At 44.8% G+C, this 24,281-nt stretch overlaps 1 protein-coding gene across 1 annotated transcript in view; it reads left to right on the plus strand.

Moving 5' to 3' along the window:
• Positions 1-24,281, plus strand: part of TBXAS1 (thromboxane A synthase 1 (platelet)) — a gene marked incomplete at its 5' end in the record, with an annotated part of 98,956 nt that overhangs the window by 12,101 nt on the left and 62,574 nt on the right. Inside the window, 2 exons of the mRNA XM_009074828.1 lie at positions 1,023-1,153; positions 20,531-20,845. Of these exons, the coding sequence (XP_009073076.1) occupies positions 1,023-1,153; positions 20,531-20,845 (446 nt within the window). The remainder of the gene's footprint in view (positions 1-1,022; positions 1,154-20,530; positions 20,846-24,281) is intronic.

Here is a 24,281-nt window from a genome sequence, read left to right on the forward strand (position 1 = left end):
GACCATGTGCTTCATTAAAGGAAGTTCCTGTTGGTTTTGGGCTTGTATTCCTTGGTTCATCATGTTATGCTAGTTTGAATTTCCCCACTCTGGTGGTCTGAATGTCCACACTGCGTTGCCCTGTTGGCAGGACAGAGGTTTTCCAGTGACCAGCTTGTTAGTCATAAGTCATTCATAACTTTGTGAGGGGTTTGTTAAGATGCAAGACCTCACTCAAGTTTCTAATTCCTGGCTATAAAGGCCATGGACTGCAGACCATCCCTGTGATAACATCTCACTTACAGAACCTGTGGCCTGTTTAAAGAAGCAAAATAAAATAGAATCATAGAATGATTTGGGTTAGAAGGGACCTTTCAATGTCATCTAGTTCAACCCCTCCACCACAGAAAGGGACATTTTCCTCTAGATCATGTTGCTCAGAGCCCAGTCCAACCTGACCTTGAATGTTTCCAGGGATGTGGCCTCTACCTCCTCTCTGGGCAACCTGTGCCAGTGTTTCACCATCTTCATTGTAAAAACCTACTGCTATATATCTAAAGTAAACTGACTCTCTTGTAACTGAAAATCAGTATCCCTTGTCCTGTTGCAGGAGGCTCTGCTGAAGAGTTTGTCTCCATCTTTCTTATAGGCTCCTAATGCTGGAGCACTGTAAATGAGTGCCATAAGCTGCTAGTCCAACCTTCTTTATGTGGTTGGTTGAGTAGGCAGGAGGGATAATGCTCCCTTTGCTGTGGTGGCTCTGTGACATCAAAAAGCTGAACCTAAATCCTGAAGCATGATGGAAGCAAACTTGGAAGGAATCTGTCTGGCAGGAGAGCCCTGGCCAGCATGGCATATCTCAAAGGGAATCCTCTAGCAGCCTATGGGGGTGGAAGAAAACAAGGGAGAGGGAACGAGGGAAAACCAGGTTTCACATCAGGAACACAGCCTGCTGGATGAGTTTTGTAATATTGATGAAAGGGGGGACTATTCTCTGCCTTCACAGTCTGGTTCAATGTTTTCTTCTTTCAAATCTCTTGCAGTTTCTTTCCCATTCATAATGATCCCATTGCTACGTGTTTTTCCAAACAAGAAACAAAAGGAAGTGAATAGCTTTTTTATCCAAACTGTAAAAAATGCAATTGCCTACAGACACCAGCAAGATGCAGCTGAGGTAAGGCTGTTTCTGTGGTAAATATATGGATAAGCAAATGTTTTAAGGAAAAGTGGGAAGTGGCATAAGCCTCAGTTTTGAAAACAGACTCAGTCTGTTTGAACATTCAACATATTTTAGGGAAGATTTTGTTACTTTTTAGTTTTATGTGCCATCAGACAGGCTTGGTGTTGGTGCAGAGTTGTTAACACATTACTAGATTGCTTCTCTTAGCACTTCTGCTCAGGTAAGTATGCAGAAAATGTTCTATCTGGGATGATTTTTCCATGCAGTTTCTAGACCCAGAAGGAAAGATTCACCCTGTAGAAATTTTGTCATCTTGAAGTCAAATGTCTTGTCTATACTGCTTTTCCTTAATGACCAGACAAAAAGGCGGCCTCACTGAGTGTTCAGCCCAGTCACTGCCTAGGAGCTAGGGCAGGTTTTATACAGTCCTGTTACAGTTCCTACTGCTTTGGAACACAGAAAGGACCTGAATATCTGGTTAGAGCAGTTACTTGGTATTGAGATGGCTAAATGGAAGGTAGTAAATACCACCTGAAGCATGCAAACAAATGGGTATGCAGTCTCAGCAAATAATTTCTTAGCTGTTTTGTCTGGGCATAAGGAGTCTGAAGGGGTTTAACCTACTTTACAGCCAGGACACATTTAAAACCAAAACTGATATTCACAGATATTGCTGCTCTTTGTTGTGTTGCATGTTATGCTCTTTGACTTTTCATGCAGTGAACTTCCACTTCTGTGCTGGTTGCACTTTATCACCACCTGCTTGTCATTCCTCCAGCCCACCTTTATCACCCTCTGCCTTCACCAGCCTTTAGGTCTTCATCCTTCTGTACATGCAAAAGAAGGCAAGCACCACTGACTGGCCAGAAACAGCTCACAATTCATAAACATCGATTCTGGCCCAGGCTGGCTGCTGGAGGAACATTTTCTAACAGGGCTGGTGTGTCTGAGCTGCTTGCAGACACCTTATTTCTAGTGCACAGGTCCTGTGTGAACTTGTAATGGCATCCTGCGTGTATGGAGAGTTTGGCATCACAGATTCATGCCAAAGGGGTCTGCATGGAAAGTCTATTCTGTGTATAAATTAGCAAAGGGTAAAAGGGATAATGAAACAATCTAGTGTGGATTAAAAGGTCTTAAATCCTGTTGCTAAAATGCAGTATGTTTCTGTGGCAGTAGCACTGTGCTGCTGTGTGGTTATGGACTAAATCCTTCACTGTGCTAGAGACGGTCACTCCCTTAAACAAGGAAAACACAAAGAAAAGCAGGACTGTAGGAATGAGAGCAGGAGGCAGAAATCTAAGTATGAAGCCAGTTTGCAGCTTTCAGTGGTCAATGGAGCAGAGGTGTAAGGCTGTATTGGAAAGGATATTGGGAGGTGCTGGAAAGAGCTAACACACAGCAGTAGCTGCCCAGTATCAGGGAACTGGGGAGGAAAGTACAAGGTCCATGTTTGCCTTTACAGAGTATGCACAAGTCCATGACTGGCTGTGGACCCATCTGCTCCTGGACTTTTGCCTAGTTTGAAAAAGTGACATATGGGAACTCTTTCAAATGCTGGGAGTTAGACACTTAGGACCAGATTTCTGAGGGCAAACTAAGTCCCCTTTGCAGTTCAGGATCATTATAGAGGCTTTCAAAAGTGACTGGAAAGTTTGAGGCATCCTTTTTTCCCCCCTTTTCACTGCCGGTCTTACTACATGCTCTTAGAATTTTGACTGTTTTAGTCTGGTGGCACATGAGTCTTGTTACACGTATATATATACTTAATAATTTGCCAGGGACATAAAAATGGTATGTGGAACAGATCAAAATGCAGCTTTTTTCAGTCTAATGCAGGTATGAAATCTGGAGGGATGAGGTGTCCCAGGTGGCCCTGCATGTGAAGGAGGATTGTGTCCTGTGTCCTAGGTCTTAGATGATGAAAAGTACCCACTGAAGCCAGTTGGAGTTTTGGCACTGAATTTTCATGAGGCCAAGATATAACTAAGTAGCTCCTAGTTCTCTGTGTCATTAATGAGAGCTATAAGCAAAGTCTTTTGCTCTCTCTGAGGTGCATTAGGCCTATGGGTATTCCTTAGGTTGCCACATTCCTAGGCATTACATTGTGTGCGGCTTTTACTGCTCATTGATTTTATCACCATGAAAAATTCTTTTGGGTTCTTTTCTTGGGGAAAGGAGGATAAAAAACCCCTTTGGAACAAACTGTAAAGCCATGAAAAGCTCCACAACAGTGATTCAGCTGAAGTTTGTCGTCTTCTCATCTGCTGCTAGTGTGAGAAAACAACAAAGAAAGGCCAAAACCCAATGTGACAGCAAAGTTAGCCTGTTATCATGCCTGTTCTATCAGCAATGAAACAATGCTTCAGAATGCCCAAAGATAATCCCATGGGCAGATAGTAATTTTACAGTCAGGTTTGGATCTAATAACATGCTTGCAGCTCATGTGAGCTCTGTGATGTCACTTTCTCTCATTTCGCTGGGTAGTGCCGCCGATGTCATTTTAATTACATACTATCTTTCTGTGGTCTCTTAAATAATTTTAGTCCTGGCTATTCCACTCACTTGGATTATGTACAACAACATTCCGTGGTTGTACTTTAGAAATTTTAATATGTTGCATTTATTCATGGATTCAAATGATTGTAAAAGGCTTTTTCCACTATGTACAGAAGAGCAAATTCACCCAGCTCGGAAGAAACAGCACAAATTTAATGCACCACTTAACACCTACTTTGAAGACTCCAGGAGGATTTAAGTGTTCAAATACCTTATCCTGATTATCTGCCCAGGTTTAAATTTTTCCCTGAGGCAAAGTGTTTCCAGAAACAGATAGGGCAGAGACTGTTTGTTTGCATCAATAAATGGTAGTTTGATGGATTTTCATTTAATAATCTGATATGCAAATCGTTGTTCATGTAAGAGCTGGTTTTATATCATCTTGTATCTCAGTTCTTAGTCCTGCCTTCTATAGCTCCAGTTCCTTTTAAGCAATGTTATCTAGATGGAGTTTCTCGTGGTGCTCAGAGCTGAGACTCCTGTCTAAGACTGTGGATTAAAACTGAGCCCCCTGTCAGCAAACGAAACTCCAGTTTCATTTGTAGTCCATAGTAATAACAACAGTTGGAATGTAACAACTTCAGGATATTGCAAAACATTATTTTTGGAAAATCACCACAGATCTGTAGGAAAATCCGTGTTTCAGAATACACTTCTTTTAACGGCTGGAGAGTTCGCAGAGGCTACAGCACATTCTTCTGACATATCCCTGTTTTTCCAGTCAGACTGTCTGCTGAGAACATGTGATTCAAGGTCACTGATCCATGCCAGGCAGGTAGTGACCTGGTGACGTTTCTGATGATGATCAACTGCTCCTTGGTGGTCTCAAGCCAATTTGAAGTGAGAAGGTGACAAAGCACAGAGAACTATCACCAGAACTGTATCTATTGGCATTGTGGTTTGCAGTTTAGTCAGTTTGGCTGGAGACCTATGGACTACCAGAATGCTTTTCATGGAAGGGCAGAGCAGACAGAAGGGAAAACGGGAGAAGAGCAAGGAGGTTGTGCTGCTGTGAGCCACACTTCCCATTGAGCCTCGTGGTGTAAAGCCACAGAGAACCTGCGCAGTCATCGTCTGTCCTGGTGATGATCTGGCCCTGTGTGGGTTGGTGTGGCCCTGGGATGCTCTGCACTGTATTGTGCCTGGTACAGATCAAAAGAGGTTGTCCTCTGGTCAGTAACTGCCAGGGAACAACTGCATCCCCCTTCAGTTTTCTCTGCTTGCCATCCTCATTCCTGGCCAATCTTTTCCCTGATCCCTAGTAGCTACACTCAGTAGCTCTGCTGTTCCCAGGCTGCCTATACACGTGGGCAGGCACGAGCGATTCCTGGTGAGTGGAGATCCTTTGGTTTTCCAGCATCAGCCATGGGAGCCTAAAACGGTCAAGAAACTGAATTTTGAGTAACTCTGAAACTAAGGTCTTTAAACACTTGCAGGGAGGGGAGGAGGTGGGAGCACAACTCTGCTCTTGCACTACAGACTAGCAAGAGAAACGTGCTGTAAGGACCATGTGTCTTTTAGTATCTTTCTGGGAAACGATGGCCTGGTTGAAGCTTTAGCCTCTGGAACACTGATTCCCAGGGAAACATGTGCAGTGAGCGCTCCTAAATGCTTTACCTAAGGGGAGCAGGGACATGTGTGTGTGTACCTGCATTCTGGAGGATAAGGGACAATCTGAAAACCTAATTATTGTGGCACTCTGTTCTTTTCTCTTCCTTTCCCAGCAGTTCCCTGGAGTTTTTAATTTTCATGAACTAATGAACTATTTTATTCAAGAGCTGTTTGCAATAAGTTGAGCAGAAGTAATCCTCCTGGAGAAGTCTGATCCTCTCCTTGTCAAGGGAAAACTATACAATTACAAAGAAAACTTAGTTAAAAATTCGCTAAATACTATGTACATTCCAGGAGCTATGTGTGTGTTTGAACTGTGCAAATGCAGTACAGATGTTAAAAAGCAAATATTTTTCTACAGAAACAGCAGATGGGAGGATTAGACACCTCCAATAGTGTGCAGTATTCTTGCCCATTGTAGGAAACCAAGCAAGACCTGTTATGTTTGAAAGGAGGTGGTATCCATGTAGGGATACCCACTACATGGCAATATGAAATAATCCATTTGTATTGATTGATAATGCCAGTAAAACAAAGGGTCAGTCTGGTCCTTTTGTTTTTCTAAGCCTGTGGGAGGGAAGTTGTGATTCTGTTCTGCTGGGCTGTTCTCACAGTTTGGCCATCTCACTGCCCACTGCCTTTGTCAGGAGGAAACGTGAAGTGAACTTTCCAGAAAGGGAAATGTGTGTCTTATAGAGGAAATTTGGGCTAAATACAGAGTTTGAACACAAGTCTCAAACCAGCATTTCTGCTGCTCTAAGCAGAGGGTATCTATCGTTCCTCTGGAATATATTAAAAACCTTTTGAAATCTGCTGTCTGTGGATGCACAGCATTAAGTGATTCTGAGAAGGAAAAGTGGCATGATGTTAAAAGGCATTTTAGTTACGCACCTTCTTTTAAAATTCAAGCCATTTGCTTGGTTGTAAAATTGTGTTCCTTCCTTCCCACGTTTGAAGAGAAACACTTTGTTTCTTTCTTCTCCTAAAAGATCTAATGAATCTTATAACTGTCTCAGGATTTCTGAAGTGGGCAAAGCCACAAAACCTGGAGTGGAGATGAATTTTAAGTCCCTTAGTACTTCTGGGCACCAGTTGAAATTTCTTGATCAGTCTGTTGTCACCTTTCTAAGGATGAACTAATTGCAGGTTTATCAAGTGTGACCTCAGGGTTTCAGGCCTGGGCTGAAGTGTCTGATCGAGGTGCTTTCACCAGGAAATGCAGTTCTGCATTATCTCTGCTCAAAAGAGATCAGGGACAGAATATGTAACGAGAGCAGTGACTTTCTCGCCTCCCTCAGGTGTGTTGATGGGGTGTGCAGGAAGAGTTGGGCATGACTGCAGGTTCCCAGTTCTGCAGGCAGCACACCTGTGAGCCTGGTGCTCTGTGAGCACTGCAGTCACGAGGAGTTAGCAAACATCTGTGGGGTTACCTGCTGCCACCAAGCACATAGCAGGTCTGCTCACCCTGTGCTCTAATGCCCCATTTCTGCTGTCTCCTTGGTTATAAATCAGAGTACTGTATGGATTCTAGGCAAGGAACAAGCAGATGGTATCATGTATGTATTATCTGTCCCACTCTAGCAAACCCTGTAGCAACCCTAACAATATAGTCTTGGCCCCTGGGACTCTTTCTCTGGTGCCTCCATCTCCCACTCCCTTTTAATCTTTCTCAAGCACTGCAGTGTATCTTCATTTCTTTATCAGGAAGTGACAGGAGTAGTGTCCCTATCTCATAATTCACAGATCCCACCTCACCTACAGTCTAGGGTTCAAAATGCCATCATACACATGAACCATCTCGTTGACTTCTTGGAGCACTGCTCACATGGAATCACAGAATCAATTAAATTGGAGAAGACCTCTAAGATCATTAAGTCCAACTATTCCACCATTAAACCATGTCCACCAACGAAGTGCCACATCTACTTTCCTCCAGGGTTGATAACTGAACCCCTTCCCTGTTCCAGTGACTGACTACTCTTCTGGTGAAGAAACTTTTCCTAATATCCCATTGAAACCTCCCTTGGCACAATTTGAGGCCATTTCCTCTTGTCCTGTGACCTGTTACTTCGGAGAAGAGACTGACCCCACCTGGCTCCAACTTTCTTTCAGGTAGCTGTAGAGAACAGTAAGATCACCCCTGAGCCTCCTTTTCTCCAGGCTGAACACCCTCAGCTCCCTCAGCTGCTTTGCATAAGATCTGTGCTCCAGACCCTTCCCCATCTCAGTTGCCCTTCTCTGGACTATTCCTGCACCTCAATGTATTTCCTGCAGTGAAGGACCCAGAGCTGCACGCGGGATTCAAGGTGCAGCCACACCAGGGCTGAGTACAGGGGGTTGATTATGCTTCAGTTTACAAGAATGTAGACTTGTACCAAAGGACAGAAATAAAATCGAAGCACCTGGGCGTTCCTGCTGGTTAGACTGATTAAGTTTTTGCATATCTAGGTCTTGCAGGTAGTAGCAGGAAAATGTGAGAATCAATGCAAGGAAAGCTAACTTCAGTTTCTAAGAGATGTGTGGTGGATCTCTTTCAGAGGCCCTTCAGAAATCGTAACTTTGGTCCTTTGTGTGCAGAACAGGAGAGGTTCAGAGGCTCCCTGCAGCAGCACTAATCCACAGGAAGTCTCTAAGCCCACAGGATGCCTTCAGAGTCAAAGGGAGGAAGGACTTAAATGCTTCTGTCAATAAGTTTTGCATGCATTTTCCTCCTGTTTCCACCAGCCGGTGCAAGAAGGGAAGATGGACATTTGGCTTTGCTAATCTACAGCATATGAGAAACATCTTTTAATTGAGAGGGGTGGGACCTTTAGTGTTGAAAAAAGGCTTTTTCATCTAGAGCGAAAATAAATAAACCCACATGCTCAGTTGTTGGTAATGTCAAGTGTTTCAGTGACTACTAAAAATTGTGTTTATATGGTAAAATCAGGCACTTAAAATACTGTTTATCAGAAAAACAGGCCAAGAGATAGCACAAGGACTCTCTAATGATGTTTGCACTAAAATGTCTCTGAAAAACTGGAAGAGGAAGGAATTGAAAGGCAAGGCACCCCATCACTGAAGAAGAGATCAAAAGCTCTCTTTCTTCTTTCTTTTTTTTTCTTTTTTTTTCCCACCCTCCTTCTAGGTACTGGTTGTTGTGGCTATACCCTGTTTTTCCTCTGCTTGAATACTGCAGAGGAGTGAGTGGTCACAGCTCTGTTTTGTGTGTCCATAAAAATAAGAGGAGCAAGAGCTCATTGTGCTTTGCAGGTGGGATCCAGAGAGCACTGGTCTGAGTTTTGTTGTGGCTTTACCAGCACAGGCAAAAAAAGAGCATGAGGAAGCTGAAAAAAAGAAAAGATGGTTATTCCTTATCAGGGCCTGGGTCTCTTGCCTCTCCTGTGCAATGTAGATCTGGCCCACCCCATCATGAATTTTTTGCTTTACTCTCCTTTGCAGTGACAAGGGGACCCTGTGCTTGCTGTCCAGAGATGTTCAAACACTGAAAATCCTGTTTATGCCTGTGGTAATTCCCTGTAGGCAATAACGTCAGTGCTGGCCACTTGTCCCAGCCTGATCCTGTGCTGGTAATGAGTATTCGCAGCATGCGTTTCAGTGTCTGATTAAATCTTCCTGAAGGGCCATCTGTTTGAGGAGGATGGGGCATAGGCCTTCGTACTTTTTATACCTAATGCTCAGTACTGCTCTTTCATGACCTTAGACATGAATTTTGTCCCCTTGGTTAGTTAGCAACTTCCCTGATACTCTGATCAGGGGAAATAATTGAATCAAGGCTGTTGCAACCTGTTGGGTCACTGTGTGTCATGTTCCTGGTTGCCGAATCACAGAAGTTACACACACCCCATGAGTCTTTGGGCTGAGAAAAAGGTATCTGTTTTCTGGGAAGGTAGTAAAACAACCCCAGCTGCCTTTCTTTTGTAGCACTCGGAGCAGAATCTGATGTAGTCCTAGATCTGTTGATACATGCCAAATCAGTAAGTAATCTGTTCTCATCTGTGCAAAATACCCAGCCCGAGCAGTGTTAGATCTGTCTTTCAGGGTCATCTTCCTATAGACTTGGGAGCACAGTTTCCCTTTGCAATTCTGTCAGCATAAAGCAAGCCTCCAACCTACCTTTTCCTGCTTCCTGTCATTTGCTTTCCATCATGGTATGGTCTCAGCGCTCATCCCTTTGGCTGAAAGGAAAAATTGTCACCCTGAAGTTGTGCACATTCCCTTTCTTTTGTCACTTCTCTCTCTTACTGTTCCTCATCTCTACTGTATGGACAGACCCTTGAGGTCTGTCCCCCCCAAGTTTCTCAGAAGATCCTACTTGAGGTCACTGAAAGCCCTTCCTTTTCCTGCTTCATCTGTGATCTGGGCTTGAGGTTTTCAAATCAGCCAACAAAAGGAATTCTGCATTGGATCAAGTAATCTGGGGATTAACTTTCTGCACAACAGGGTGGTGGCCTTTAACGCCAAGGTGGGATGTGAGATCTAATCTTTATTTACACAGTCTGTTGTTTTGTCTTTACTTATTCTTGATCTAAATCTGCAAAGGATCTATTAACTGGGGCTGGGAATTGAATGTCTTTATTTTCCCTTACATGTTTGGGTGCTTTCCCTCTACAAACAGACTTCCTTCTGACACGTGTAACTAGAGCACAGCATCTAAATTCTTAATTTAGAAAAAAAATCACGGATTTGCCGACCTAATTGCAGTAACAGAGCTTTCCCTTTCTCTGACAGTTTAAACAATTTCAGCTTTGTCTCTCATATTTCATCCTTTTTTCCCCTTTTATCTGTTGTTGGTTCACCATCCCTCCCCTCTGAGTCACTTCCAGGACCAGGAGGGGTGTTGTGGTATTAGCGGGTGATCTTTGAGTTTGTCTCTGTTAGTCTCTCAGTGTCTGTTTGCCTGCAGTGACCTCTCCCAGCCTCACGCACTGCCTTCTTTTTGCAGTACAGCATGACCTTTTCGGAAGCAGTTACAAAAAAGCCGTTCCATGATATTTCATTCTAATCCGACCATCTTGTCCATCTGTTGGCATGTTTTGATCTCTGGAGGTTTTTCCCTTGAACCGTCTCAACTGTTGCAATCTACTTTGCACACCTTTGATATTTCCCCCTTTTCTCTTGTGTCTCCTTACCTTATCAGAGCCATACTCCTACTTAGAGAGACACTGACAGTCCATCTTGCCAGTGGGAGAACCATTTCTTGGCCAGTGTTTGGATGCCAAGTGCATGAAGCTGCTTTTCTTTAGAACCTAGTGGCAAGTCAGTCCAGCCATCTCATTGCATGAAGGGGAACAATGTCGTTGGCTGCGGCAATTCTCTTCTTGCCACCGTGTCTCGGTTGCCCTGGGGGCTGTGTCTCCCCTCCAGCCTAGTGAGGCCAGCAGGGCTGGAGGCTTTTGCTAGACATTAGAGTTACTTATTATGGAAAATGACAGATTGTCACTGGGAACCTTGAGGAGAGGCTTTCTGAACATGCCCTCAGGGTCAGCTGGCTGCGAGGCAGGAATCCTCTGCCTGCCTTTCCTTAAGAGCAGCCTGAATGATTGCAGCGATTCCTCTCCCTCCCGAAAATCTGCCTAGGAATCCCCACATCCCTGGCACTCCATGGCAGCCCTGCCCTGGTCTCGCAGCCTGTAACTGTGCAGGGCTTTCTCCACTTCCTTCACAGCATCTACTCTTCACTTTCCCCTCCCACTGAGATAAGCAAGCTCTGTCAGAGAGTGACAGGGACTAAAGGGGAGCTGAGCACCTCCTTTCTGTCTCCAGCAGAAATGTACACTTTTAATAATGTAATCTCAATTAAAAACATACCAATTAAAATGGGCTTTTTAGTAGCTCTCCTGGGAGAGGGAGCTGTAATTCACATTAGCATGTAAAGCTCCAGGAGCAGGGAGAGCTAGGTGCATTGCAAATGCCCAAATATTCAGTGATTTTAATTACAGTGGAAACTTGATAAATTGCTTTGTGCCACAATCCATTATTAACAGCTTAATGAATATCACTGCTGCCTGGTTCAGACTCTCCACGGTGAAAATGGTTGTCTGGATTTCAGTTGCAAACTCTGATTTTTCAGCATGTTTGTCTCTTCACCCCTTAAAAAGAGGAGGTGGGTGAAAGTTTGAGCTTGACTTCGGGTCTGGGCAAGTTCTGCTGGCTGCAGCATCCCGAGAGAGAGGGGAAGGAGGAATGATTTCTGTATTTCACTGGTCAGGGTTTAAACCTGCACTTTGCAGTTTAAGAGCAGTGTCTTTAAGTGTGCAGAGAGCCTTTTGCATGCCTAAACCTGAGGGCTCACCAGACCATGAGGCTCCCTTTGGGTGTGCTGCTTCTCTGCACGGTGCACATCAAGGACAGAGGACTTCTGGGGTGTCTGCTCAGGGGTAAGTTGGAGCCATGGTGTAGCAGCCCATCATCAAGCATGCAAGCTGGTTGGAATTTTTCAAATTTTTGCCAGCAAACAGCTGATTTGAGGCGTGGAATTATGGAAGTCCTTCTGGAGTGCTGAAATGTAAGCAGTGATTGTGCTCAGCTCTGAACAGGGATGGAACAGTTATTTTTTTCCCGATGGTTATTATGGCAGTAATTGTGCTAATGTTATGATGCTGCATATTTATAGGTATACATGCAGTAAAATGGTACCTTTCCCCACTTTTAAAACAGCTTAGTATTTCGAGGCTAAAGGTTATTGTCAGGAATGTTGTTACTTTGAATGCTAACAGCAGGTATAAGTGAGCTCATCGCTGTGCCCCACTGAAGTGCTAAGTCATGGGAATTTGAATAGCCATGGTCTGGCTTCTGTGAGCTTTACTGCTGATTATTGCTGTGCTGCTTTAACTTGATTACGTAGTCTGACCAGAGGGTCACAGTCCCCAGAATGGGGTTACTGCCAGGTGTTGGCAAGATCTTGGCAAGACCTGAGTGAGATGCAGAATAGATCTCAGGCCAGAAATGACTCAGGACTGTTCTGATTCAGAGAAGTCACAGGTGCCTATATGGGATAAATATAAATTTTCTGAATGTCTTGGGGTTTTGCTATTATTATTCTGCTTATGGGTTTTTTTCTGGAAAACAACAAAAACTTATTCACCTTGGCCATCGCAGAGGTCTTAGCATGACTCATGATGATCTTAACTTGCATCCTGCCAGTTACACAGAGCTGTCCTGGCTCGTTATATCCGTAGGATTTCTCTTTTCCTGTGAAAAATCTTTTGGTGACAGAGGAGTAATGATGCCTGTAAGTTCCTTAAGTATTGCTCAGTCAGGGATATGTAAGATGTGGGAGATGTCCTCGTGTTTTTGAGGAGAAGCCAGCTCAGATTTGGCATGCTGTTGATATTCATGTGTTTCTCAAGTTGGCTGGTTTTTCAGTTTGGCTTAAGGAAGCATTCCAGGCCACGAGGCTGCCTGGCTGTCATTTTTCATGCATCCCTGTACTGGAAAAGGACAAAGTGGTATGAAATACGTAAAATACCACCCATTTTTAATTTTGTTCTGTAATTCACACACACATGCTGCTTCTGTGTGTTTATCAGTGTGCATAAAATGCCTCTATTTGCAAGATAATAGCTGTGTAAATATTAGAAAGTAGTATTGAAACTCTGTGAAGGGAAGGAGAGCAGGGGAAGAATCCTTCCTGCTACCGAGGAGCCATCTATTGGATAAAACCCATAACTGAGCCAAGATCCCTGAAACTGCAGAGGATAACACAGTTTGTCACTGGTCACTGGGAAGCTGAAAATAAGCCTTTTCTTCCCAGTTCCTCCTTCACCCACTATGTTAGGAGTCTGTAGAAACCTGTATGTCTTTATGCACACAAGTGGAGAGGCAGATAAAGATGTGATTTATGTACTTCAGCTAAAAGCCAGTTTAATATAGCTGGAGATCCAGGATAAATCCCAGTGTAGGGTGCAGGTGTGAGCATGAATGGATGAGCCAGCAGGAGCATTGCCTGCCAGCAGTAGAGAGAGTCGCTCAGAGAAGTGATAATGACAAGTGGGTTTTTCCATATTGTTAATAAGGAATATAAATAACAATAACTGCATTTCTTGTTTAGGTAACAGTACATGTCATTTACATCAGTCTCGTGATTAGTTCAGTTGGGGGAGGAAAAAAAGCTTTTTTCATTTTTAGCTACCTGAAATTCCTAAAGGGCATTGTATAGCCAAATCGTGTGTGCACGTGCTCCTTGCAATCTGTACCATGTGATGCAGGAAGAGGATCTCGAGCAAACCATGGGGAGAGATGAGGAAGGGCAGGATGGGAACAGCAAATTCCCAGAACGACTGCAAAACATCCTGATAGCTCTGCAAAGGGAGTGCTGGGGCTTTGCAAGAATGTTAAAAGAAGCATATGGGGCAGGAAGAATGAAGGCTACGGAAGCAACAATGTTTATTTTCTTGAAGGTCAGGCAATGGCGAAGACAAGAACTGATTATCAGTCAGGAATTAAACTTGAGCAAATACAATTGTAATCTGTGGCAAACAGAGCAGGAACAGAGCATCAGGCTTCTGGGTGTCCTACACTTGCAGCTCAAAGCTCTCCCTTCCTGCCTCCTCCCTTCCTCCTGCAAATACCAGAGGGGAGCAGTGTGCTGCTTTGCTGGGAGGCCAGATGAGCCTTGGGAGGTGATGCATGCACGCAGTGTGCAGTAGGTGATCAGCTCGCTGCTGGCTTGGGAACTGGTGCCCCTTCCGCATGTGCCATGCCTGGGGTGGCCTGGCCCAAGCTCTTCTTTTCTCCTGTCACTCAGTTGTTTCTGGTCATGCTGAATTTTCCCACTGTGTATTCTGATAAACTCACTCCTCCACCTTCAAGCAGCCAAACGTGTGTGGGGCAGGAGAAGCTCAGCTACACATGCACAAATCCAGCGTTTGTTGTTTGTGCTGTGATAATGTCAGGAGGCATCACCACAGTGTGGTTGTCTTGAATGTTTTACAAATACAGAATAAGGAGGTTGCAGTCCACTGATATTTGCTACTGGTGTCTCTTGCTCCTCATGATGGGGCTGAGGACTCTGGATGAGACTCTAGGTGTTGCATTTTGGGCTATTTTCTCAGCCACCCCAACAGGGCAGAGATGCAAATCAACTGCTGTGAAGTGCATGGCACTTGTTTGCCATTAGCCTGAATTTCATGAAAAAAAGCTTTTGTGCTTCTCTTGGACATGCAGTTCATTCTGCTTAGCATGGTATTGGAAGGAAACTCCCCAGGGTCAGATAATAGCCAGATCATTGTGAGTGTAAACTGATCTGGCTGCAGACAATCCCTTGGTTTTACACTGAAGAACTACTGGGAATGTTTCCAGCTCTCATGGGTTTCTCTGTGGGCCCACACAGTTAATGGACCAATCACATAGGTGTGTGTGTCTTATTTTCTCTCACCCATAATTGTAGCGTCTCTTCATCCTACATGTCACTTCAGCCAAGTTAGGCCTCTGGCCAGGATCTTAGAACCAGTCTCCTCTGAAAAGAGTTGTAAGGGTCAATGTGGAGGAATGGCTCTGCAAAAAAGGACATGATTTCCTTGGAGCTGACAACCCAGCTTGTAGTGTGGTGTAAGGCCTACAGCAGCTGTGACCGAGCCTTGAACCTGCTGATAAGGAGCGAGCTCTGCCTGGCAGAGCTGGCTCTGACCGGCTCCAAGTCCAGTGTCAGCAAGCTCTGTGGAATTCCTGAGAACGTCCTGGAATGTGGACAGACACCTGCTTGCTCCAATCATAAGTTTGCCCTGGACACTTGGACAAGGGCAATAAACCAATCATGTATCCGCTGCGTTCGTGTACTCTGTGTGAATATCTATATATATCTTGTAAGTACTAAGAATAAAGGAGAACGACCATACTCATATTGAGACTCATCGTTACTCCAGGTCCGGATCCCACTCCAACAGGTCAATGTTAAGATTGCCTCAGCTAGAAGAAGTTCTTTGCTCTCTTTTCATTCACTAACAATTAGGTCTGAAATTCAAATTTGTTTTCATCTCTCTTCTGGTTGGGAACATCTAGAGAAGACGGTTATTCTGCTGGAGAAGAATAAAATCCGTATCATATTCTAATTCAGGCTTACTCTTGGTTATATTTTATTTTTATTTTTTAAAAGAGCATTGGTCACACAGACAAGCTATGTTTTGTTACCTTGTTTAATACATTTCATTGTAAGATGCTTTCATTACTTGCTGACACACCGGCACCTTCTGGGCCTGGTCAGCAGTTCATGTTGCCTTTCTGCAACATTATGGGAGAGATACTTCCTTTTTTCTTTTGAGTAGAAAGCATTGAGTAGAAGGCATTGCTGTGACTTCTGACATCAAACGCAACTGAATACTCACAGTGCTCCCTTATAGCTGTGAGCTACTGCTGGAAACCTGAATAGGAGCTTAGTGATGATAGTATAGTAAAATATCAGAACAAGTCCAAAATGAGAAGTTAGGGCTGTTCAGCCTGGAAAAGAGAAGGTTGTGTGGAGACTTCAGAGCACCTTCCAGGATCTGAAGAGGCTCCAGGGAAGCTGCAGAGGGACTCTGTGTTAGGAGCTGCATGGACAGGACAAGGGGCAATGGGTACAAATTGAAGGAGGGGAAATCTAGGCTGAATATTAGGAAAAAGCTTTTCCCTGTGAGGGTGGTGAGACACTGGCACAGGTTGCCCAGGGAGGCTGTGGTTGTCCCAGCTCTGGCAGTGTTCAAAGCCAGGTTGGATGAAGCCTTGAGCAACCTGGTGTGGTGGGAGGTGTCCCTGCCGAGGGCAGGAGCTTGGGCTGGATCACCTCTTTCTACGTGGTAGATACGGATTGTGAAGTTTATCTTCCGCTTTTTCAAGCTGCCATCAGAGCATTTGAGAAAGGCTGGGGGGGTCTGTACAGTCTATAGTGAATGGCATTATGTTAGCAGCATCATATTTGTATGACTTTTACACCACGACCACAACAAGTGCTTTACAGAATACCAACCAGTTATGTCATTCATTTTGATTCCTTGATTCATCTTAAAGTTGGGGTTTTTTTGTGGTTCTGCACTCTTTTGTACTCAAAATGTGAAGCTGAGCTATCAAAGTCATGCAAAATTTGGGTATAGTTTGCAGAAAACATCATTGAAATCACAACATTAAGGACAGAAATTCCAACTGATATGTATTTGGTAATTTTCCTTAAGTAATTTTTGACTTGCAGAGAAGTTGAATGGCTTAATCTTTCTGCTAAAAGCATAACCCAGGGGTGCTCTAGATCCCCAAAGCAGCAATGAGCTTGCCAGAAGATCAGCTGGCACGTCGGTCTGAGATGGGAAAACACAGTTCCCATGCAGGATGGAAAGAGCTGCAGACATCCCCACCCCCCAGGACCCTCCTCTCCTGTGAGGGAAGTCATGATGCATCGTGCGTGTGAGCGATACATCGCTCTCCTTCTGACAGCTGCGCACCGTAAAAGCAGTGATTTGAGGAGGGGAGATGGATGCTGCTGGATTGGCCTTCCCGGCACAGCACACGTCTCTTCGCAGCGCTCGTTACGGCTCTGTGCAGAGATTTCTCTGCATGGCCAGGTGATGTTTAAGGAGCCTAATGAGAGGAATGATACAGCCCAGAACACTGATGTCAGGAAATATATTGCAAGGTGTCTATCTTGGGGAGGCTGCAAGCAGGGCTTGTCTGATTATGTATTTCAAAGGGGATGTCTGTGTCACCACCAAGTTAGACATGCACCCTGTCCCATGCTGCATTCAAATTGCCTTTTCTTTTTCAAATCATAGCTTTCCAATCAGTTTTCATTGCCTTAATGGCAGGCTCTGTGTTGTGCAGGGGCAAGCCACGAGTCCGTTGAGTAAGCACACTGTTCCTTGTGGCAGGAACTTGTCTCTGAGGTCGTTGGAACACAACTGTGCAAGTGTCAGAGGACAAGACAGAGGCCCTTATGGGCTTCTCCTTTCTGTGAGGAAAGTGAAACATGTGTCCCTGATGGAAAAAGGGAGCCAACAGCTGGATGGGATGGCCAGAGCATGTACTTGTGCAGTGACACTGTCAGTTCATTTTTTCCCCTTCTGCTGTCAACTAAAGTGGAGAACCCCCTGAATTTTCATTAAGTACCTTTTCCTCATTTCCAGCATTCAACAATCCAATTAGATTTGGTTTCATGGTAATATTTGCTTCTATTTCCATTGTTAGGCTTTTGAGTCAGAGTGATTTTTCCATCCTGATGGTGCGGAAAAAAATATGTTTCATTATGACTTGTTATAGCCCTGGAAATCTTTTCTCTCGCTTGGGTTGATGACAATTTTTTATGTTGCTTTCTATCCTGATGCCTACAGTGAAGTAGAATGAAGCATAAGGAAGAGAAGCTTTGCTAAAATATCCCTCCTTGCACTATGTAGAATTATCTTGGAAAGAGCTTGTGTCTCCTGAATTTTATGCTTTTTTCCCCCCAGCCATTATTCAGTAATTTTTGCAAATGAATGCTGTTTTTGCAGGGATTGTTTCTGGAGCCATTGCTCTTAGCAACCTCAGCTCACCTGTGAGCAAATTGCATGGCACAGATAAGATTGCTTGATAGGGTGACCTTAAAAGCAGAGTCTGCAGCAAGACAAGCTTTTCAATTCCTAAGCAAATGTATTATGTGAGTAATAAAAAGAGCTCCTCAAAATGGCCACAGAGGCATTTCGGAGCACGTTCCCGGGAATATTCACTCGTGCTAGTATTCATTAAGTTTGCTTTCAGCAAAAATTCTCATGAATGAGATTTTATTTGCTAGTCATTGTGATTATTGCTTTACTGTCATAGCAATAACCAGATGCTTTGTACAAGGGCAGGACCGGATTTTGTCTAAGGCAGGAGAAACATCTCATAGGGTCTCTAGTGAGTGTGTTGTCTAAGTATGAGACCAGACTCAGCTCACAGCTAATTGAGCTGCAAACCCTCAGAGAGCAAGTGGCTTTAAACGAGGGAATTTGCAGCTAGAAAAGGATGGATGCAGAACCAAGCAAAACGTTAGGCCATTTGAGCTGTTGGATGTTACAGGGTTACATCATTACTGAATGTGGATGTAGTTATACATTTTCGTGTTATAAAGTAGCTTAGGTGTTAGAGACTCATAGGTTGAAGAGAATATCTCTACCAATGTGGTTCATTACGACATTCAACTGGTTCATCCACTGGAACTAGACTCTCTTGGGTTTGTTTGTTTGGTTGTTGTTTTGGTTTTGTTTTAATTTTAAAAACAGCCTAGCACAAGTCTGTGTGGAAGGAAAATCCCTGAACCACAGGCTATGCCAGGGAGTTGGACTCTGAGTTGTGCAATCCATGGACTCATGAGAAGGGAATAAAGCCCTTCCTGGAAAAGTTAAATGAGATTTTTAGCTATTCACAGCTGAAGTCTGCATGAAATCTTGTTTCCTCCAATCCAGAGGCACATCATAGAGCAGAGGTATCCTATCATGCTGCTGGAGGATGGCTGTGGCAGGGCAGCTGCAACTTTGGACTTGCTGTGCTATCAATGAGAGGCCGAGGTAGTATGGGCAGTTTGAATATGGAAATCGTCTAGGCTCGAGGAAGTCTTTTCAGAGCTGGAGCTCATGTCATGAGCACAGTGTGTGTAGCGCTGCTCTGTGTGCCTTCATGTACTGGCAGAAAAGCATGTGTCCTGTGCCTTGTGGTCTGACTGGCCCATGTCTAGGGTCCTTCAGCATCCAGGGACTGACACTGTCTGTGGCCTGGAGCATCAAGGTTTGGGAGCACCAGGGTGCAAGCTGCACTGTGGTCATGGGTACAAGATGCATAACATGTAAGATGTGAAATGAAAAGGTTCTGTGGGGCAGGGGAAGGAGCTGTTAAAGAGACAATGTGCCAATCCCTTGTGTTACTCAAACCCCAAAATAACCATTCCTCTCTGCCTGTAGATCGATCAGAACAGTCTGTTGGCAGCAGAGCTAAGCACAGGACACTGAGTAGTTCTGTTGTTTTGTTGTCTCACTGCTCTCGTTTTCCATGTCTTGTGAAAAATAAGTAATCTGATTAAGTCCTTTGACATTTATTATTAATTAGTTCTTCCTTACTCTTGTTTGCTTGTCCTTTTCTCTTTGTCTCTCAATCATCAGAGCCAAGAAATCACTCAAATTATTTGATTTTAACAGATAAATGCAGATTTGCAGCACTTTTTTTATTCCTTTGAAGTTAGACTTGTCCCGTCTTTTGTCCATCCCCCTGTAGAAGTTGTCGTGTCCTGGCACTGCAGTCACTTCTGAGTCCTTGAGCTATCATGTATTCTGTTGGCATTTGAGGAACTGAAAATCAATCACATAGCCTTATGGCTCAGGTTCAGCACAATTCTATTATGCCCACTCACAAAAGTCAGTTCAAACCTTTTGGGTTATATTTCAAAGCCTAATCAAGCTGGCTGTCCAGACAGGTTTGAAGTCAGCTCACTCCTCTCCATAGGTCTGTTTATTAGAGCTTTTGTGTCAGAAACTGGTGTGAAGAAAGCAGTTCTCATAACAGTAGAATCATTCAGTGGTCATTTTGCAAAGACAAACCACCAAAACAGGTGTTATGGTGGAGGAATTCTTACTGTTGTAATACAGTTCTGCAAATAGTTTTTAAAACATTAACAGCCAGAAACAAACCATGTTGGTACAAGTATTCCTAACTATCCATTCTCCTAAAAAGATGTCCCAGCTGACTGATACTAGTTTTCGGTCCTGTCCTGTTAATCTAGTGCAGACTGTAGGTGGAACCCTGAAGGTCGACGGGGGCTTTCATGCTTCAGACCACGTGAACGAATGAGGATGGTGCATCCAAACAGATGGATCAGCTCCTCCAAGGATGAGTTGTGGCACCTTCACTCAGCAGGTGCACGTGGGACCTGCGTGTGCAGTGTCTATGTCAATCCCCTGGTTTCCAGTAGGGGCCGAGACCTCACTCTGAGAATGAAAGAAGCTCTGCAGAGAACTGGCCATCAGCAGCCCTTTGTGAAAATATGTACCTGCTATGTTCTGGGGGCAAATCAGTCTCATCTTGCTGGGGAGAAAGCAGTGATAGGCTCTTGGTGATGGCATTTCCAGCTGTTTGATAGCAATCTCCTCATTTGGTGAAAGGCTGGTACCCATCCTGTGGGAGCCAAGTGTGCACTGTAAATAGGGAGCAGCTCTCTCCTTTCATCCCCCACGGGTAAAGGCATTGCTCTGTGACCCATTCTGCATGTTTCTCTCCCCCTGTGTTCTGCAGAGGCGCAGAGACTTCCTCCAGTGGATGCTTGACTGCTGTGACTTGACTGGCTCCCTGGCAGCCGGGTGTTCCAACGTGATCAATCCATCTGCCGCTCCCAGGCGGAACGAGATGCCTCTTGCTGGCAGGGCCCCACCTGAAGAGGTTCAGGAGCCATTAACAGAGGATGAGCTAGCAGGCCAGGCCTTCCTGTTCCTGATCGCTGGGTATGAGACCACCACGAGCACACTGTCCTTCGCCACGTACTTGCTGGCTACCAACCCAGAGTGCCAGGACAAGGTGCTTCAGGAAGTTGATGAGTTCTCTGCAAAACATGTGAGTATGATGTGCTGGTGTCCCTTCCTGCAGGGGGCAAGGCAGTCTGTATGCCATCATGCCACTGTGGCACCTGCATGACCCACATTTCTCTCAGTTATGTGTGCATTTATTAGCATCTTAGTAAAATTTTCAGTCAAAAATTCAAAATTAGTCTACAGAGTTTAATTTTTTTGGAAACTGCCAAATATTGTCCCTTTGCAGCAACACAAGAGATGGCCTAAAAACTTGGTGTCATAGTGAAAGCTTAAAGAAAATATTTCTTATTAAAGAAAATAAAGAATATTTTGCATTGTTGAAATGAACCAGGTGTCTCCAGGCTCTAAAACTTCACATTTCTGTTATTCTCCTCTTGTCCAAACAATTCTATTGGTTTTGTGGTCTAATTTTATTTGCTGATTTTAGTAGGGACATAAACAGTGTTCTTACAAACCCTAAACTGCAAAGTTTTGCTTTAAATGTTCATAATTTTGTTTTCCATTAACAGCAAAATTTATATGTAAGCTTAAAACCCGCCAACAACCATGATATCTAATTCTCTTATGGTCTGTTCAGATCACTTGTACTTCACCATCTGAATTTGCCGAGGGCATTTATGTTTCCTGGATAACTGCTGGCAGTGTTTGGTGTGACTGGGAGGCCATGAGCAGCTGTTCCTCCACCCTGCCCCTCTGCACAAGTAGTTAGTTATGAGAATTCAGGTTGAGGGTCTTTTTTTCATGAATGCTTTTATAATGGGCTAACAGGAGTCAAACTGAGGGCAATGCTGAGGAGAAAGGCTTGGGGGTGATGTTGGATGAGAAATTTCCCATGAGCTGCAGTGTGAGCTCAGCGCAGAGACCAACCCAGGCCTGGGCTGCATCCAAAGGAGTGTGGGCAGTAGGGCAATGCTGAGGAGAAAGGCTTGGGGGTGATGTTGGATGAGAAATTTCCCATGAGCTGCAGTGTGAGCTCAGCGCAGAGACCAACCCAGGCCTGGGCTGCATCCAAAGGAGTGTGGGCAGTAGGTCAAGGGAGGCGAGTCTCCCCCTCTGCTCTGCTCTGGTGAGACCCACCTGGAATACTGCACACAGTTCTGGTGTCCTCAACATAAGAAGGACATGGAACTGTTGGAGCAAGTCCAGAGGAGGCCATAAAGCTACTTAGAGGACTAGAGCATCTCCCCTATGAGTACAGGCTGAGGGAGTTGGGGCTGTTCAGCCTGGAGAAGAGAAGGTTGTGTGGAGACCTCAGAGCACCTTCCAGGAGCTGAAGGGGCTCCAGGGAAGCTGCAGAGGGACTCTGTGTTAGGAACTGCAGTGACAGGACAAGGGGCAAAGGGGACCTATTGAAGGGGGGGAAATTGAGGTTAGATATTAGGCAGAAGTTTTCCCTGTGAGGGTGGTGAGACACTGGCACAGGTTGCCCAGGGAGGCTGTGGCTGCCCCAACCCTGGCAGTGTTCACAGCCAGGTTGGATGAAACCTTGAGCAACCTGCTCTGGTGGGAGGTGTCCCTGCCCAGGGCAGGGGTTGGGGCTGGATGATCTCTAAGATCCATTCCAACCCCTAAAACTCTACTGGAAGTACCTTTCAAGATAACTTCCCTGTACTTACTGAGTTTTCAGGTTTAGTTGTAGGTGGTGCATGTATGGCTGTGTGGCCAAGGAGAAGAGGACAAGAAGGATAACTGTTCATCTGCAGTCCCTGACACCAGGAAATCATAGATCTATCCTTCAAAAGATTTCCTTTTATAAACAGTTCATGGCTTTGGGGTTGGAGTGGAGCAGGACAGTGCAGTGCTCAAGGAGCTCATCCCAGAATAAGGAAAAAATGTGCAGCAGTTCAGTCCCCTCAGTGACTGTAATTAACTACTTTTAGCCTAGAAATGAGATCTATGTGAACGGTTTGCAAGTTACGGGAGCAGAAGCTATTTTGGAGCTGGGTATATATAGATGCTATGTTCAGTTGTCATGCAAGAGAGAGGAAGGGAGGGGACATGGAAGCTAAAGGCTCACAGTGAGTTATCAAGTCAGTTGCTGAGAAATTTCATTAGGTTATTGCTTGTACTCAGCACATCAGCTTTGCTCCTATCAAGGCCCTTTCAGAAAGGAAGGGCTTCATAAGGCCAAACCATGGGGAATGGTCCAGTCAGGTTGGTTTGACAGGTGGTGGAAGTCTGGTTTGATTTGCTGATATGCAACTATTGAATACAGTATCCTCTTCAGCCAAATTTGCACTCAGGTAATTATAACTGCAAAATGCTTTCCACTGCATCCCCCTTCCTTTCTCCAGTCACTCCAGTTGCCTCATGCAGCATGTTTTATTGCTCTAATCTGTGGTGTGGAGCTGTGATCTGATTTTCCAGCAGCTGCTGTGTATCATCCCAGAGATGGCTGTGCTTTGGTGGTGGACAGAGTGATTTATATACTCATTTACCAAAGTTTATAAAGGCATCTGAGAGCCATCTGAGGAAAGGTGCTATAAATGACAGGCACAGTTCCAGCTTTTTGGCTCCCCAGTCAAGAACTCAAAGCACAGTGACCTTGTGATAGCCAGTGAGGAGAGCAAGGTCTGTCCACCTGGGCATGCAGCAATACTTTGACAGCTCTGGGTGTTGTACTTGAGGATACTCCTGAGTTTGCTGTGATCTTTGTCTGTTTGTCGTGCACAGTGGGTACCTTAGCAAGACAGGAGAGCATAAAGAGACTGGAGAAAGCTGAGACACTGCTGTGTTGCATATACCTGGGCTAGCACGGTGCCAGCTGGTGCAGTGTGATGCAGAAATGGGTGTTGGAGGTGGCTGATCCCCAGTACTGTGCTGGGAGTCAGGAGCCCAGAGGAGAGGCAGGTCTGACTGATCATGTTGTCCTGCTCCGTTGTGTCCAGCCAAGTGTGTTTCAGAGCTGTCTTTGGGAGATCTCCCTGCCTCCCTCCAACACACTGCCTGACCACACTGTGGAGGTGGCACTTCCACACAAGTGTCCTCAGAAAGCAGTGCCTGAAGTGAATCATGGGTTATCACCTCCTTTTTTACCTCCAGGACCATCCTTACCTGTTTGCTAAAGGTCTTTTCTTGGCTGATAGCTCAGTGTGGAGGCTTCATGGTGTCTCTTTTCCTCCAAGTGAGAAGATACACCTGGCCCATTTCAGTCTGGCCAGCAGGGAAAGCTCTAGCCTCAGATTTTGTAGAGAGCAGGACACACAGGTTCTTGCCCTCCTCACCTCTTGCTGGGTCCTTGGAGTGTGGAGAAAGGGGAAGCAGAGAGTCAAGGTACTGAGTGGTGCCAGCAGTCACCACATGCTACATCTTCCCATGCTACCTGTGAATCCCTGTGTCCTGCTCCAGCTGCTCTAGTAAAGACACATTTAAGCATAACTCCTCTAACACACAAATAAAAATTCAAACTGCAGAGATTTTGGCCCGACTCTCTTCACGAATGCCTTGGAATTCAGGAA

The sequence above is a fragment of the Acanthisitta chloris genome, unplaced genomic scaffold (genome assembly GCF_000695815.1).
Source record: "Acanthisitta chloris isolate BGI_N310 unplaced genomic scaffold, ASM69581v1 scaffold8315, whole genome shotgun sequence".
Taxonomy (NCBI): domain Eukaryota; kingdom Metazoa; phylum Chordata; class Aves; order Passeriformes; family Acanthisittidae; genus Acanthisitta; species Acanthisitta chloris.